We start from the raw sequence: 1,363 nt of genomic DNA, 5'->3' as shown, positions 1-1,363 counted from the left end.
TCACATACTATTGGCAAGACAAACTCACTCCCGTCCCCAGTAACGACAGACTACTCAGATCCACGTCTCAAATTACAACCAATTTACCTAAAACCATAGAATTTTCAAAAACGAAACCATTATCTGTTTCACCTAACACAATCAATGAAGTTTCTATAGATCCATCGATGTTCCATAACAAAGAAATCACATCGCCTCTGCAATTACAAAATAATTGGTTCATAAATCTCACTAACATCAATTTCCCGCCTAACATACAAGGTTTGATTCAACTCGGTAATAACTTTTGCTTTCCGGTCACTAACTCAGATAAACACATATATTATGATTTTATTAAAAGGATTGAATCAACTATTTCCAAATTAAACCAGAACACCAAAGCACAGATCCGCAATCACACCACAGCTATCTTAACTAATTGGCATAACTCGTCTCAACCATTAAACAACATAGATACACAACTTTTAACAACATTAATTGAAACTAAATCCTTTTTAAAGAACAAGCCTGAGATCATTTTAACGAGAGCTGACAAAGGTAATGTCACTGTAGCAATATATCGTACAGACTACAACCAAAAAATGCAGTCATTATTAGAGGATACAAACACCTACACGACCGTAACTAAAAATCCAATAAATAAAATCATCACGAATTTGAATCAACACTTAAACAATTGGCTAAAAAGAGGTTACATTACAAGACAACAATACTTACATATGCACACCAATGATGGAATATTACCTAGAGCTTATGGTTTGCCCAAGATTCACAAACCAAATGTTCCATTAAGAATTATAGTATCATCTCTAGACACACCTCTATACAATATTTCCTCCTTTTTACACAGCATATTACACCATAGCTTACCAACGGGTGAATACAGTATAAAAGACAGTTTCTCATTAGTTAACAAACTCCAAAACAAATCAATCCCCCCTGGCTTCTCCTTAATTTCATTAGATGTGATCTCGCTCTTCACAAACATTCCCATCGATCTAGTGGTATCAAGCATAGAATATAGATGGAATCTCATTGCTCTCAAAACTAATATACCACACATGGAGTTCATCAAAGTCTTGAAGTTTATTTTAGAATCAACGTATTTTACTTTCGATAACACAATTTATAGACAAACATTTGGTTGCCCGATGGGATCTCCACTCTCACCCATCATAGCCGAGATCGTACTACAAGATCTAGAAAATTTAGCTTTAAAAAAATTACAATTCCACACACCACTCTATTGTAGATATGTGGATGATATCGCAATGGCGGTTCCAGAAGCTTTCTTTACAGATGTTTTACAAAAATTTAACTCCATTCACCAAAGACTTCAATTCACATTAGAAAAATCTATTAA

General features: G+C 34.3%; 1 protein-coding gene across 1 annotated transcript; it reads left to right on the top strand.

Moving 5' to 3' along the window:
- Positions 1 to 167: 167 nt before the first annotated feature.
- LOC105555909 lies at positions 168 to 1,187 on the top strand (the record flags this gene model as incomplete). Its single annotated transcript, XM_012002960.1, has 1 exon — positions 168 to 1,187. A coding segment is annotated over exon 1 (1,020 nt), but the record flags the coding sequence as incomplete, so codon positions are not given.
- Between the last annotated feature and the right edge of the window lie 176 nt (positions 1,188 to 1,363).

Source organism: Vollenhovia emeryi, unplaced genomic scaffold (assembly GCF_000949405.1).
Source record: "Vollenhovia emeryi isolate VEMERY1.0 unplaced genomic scaffold, V.emery_V1.0 DF949271.1, whole genome shotgun sequence".
Taxonomy (NCBI): domain Eukaryota; kingdom Metazoa; phylum Arthropoda; class Insecta; order Hymenoptera; family Formicidae; genus Vollenhovia; species Vollenhovia emeryi.
This window is presented reverse-complemented; position numbering and strand designations above follow the sequence as displayed.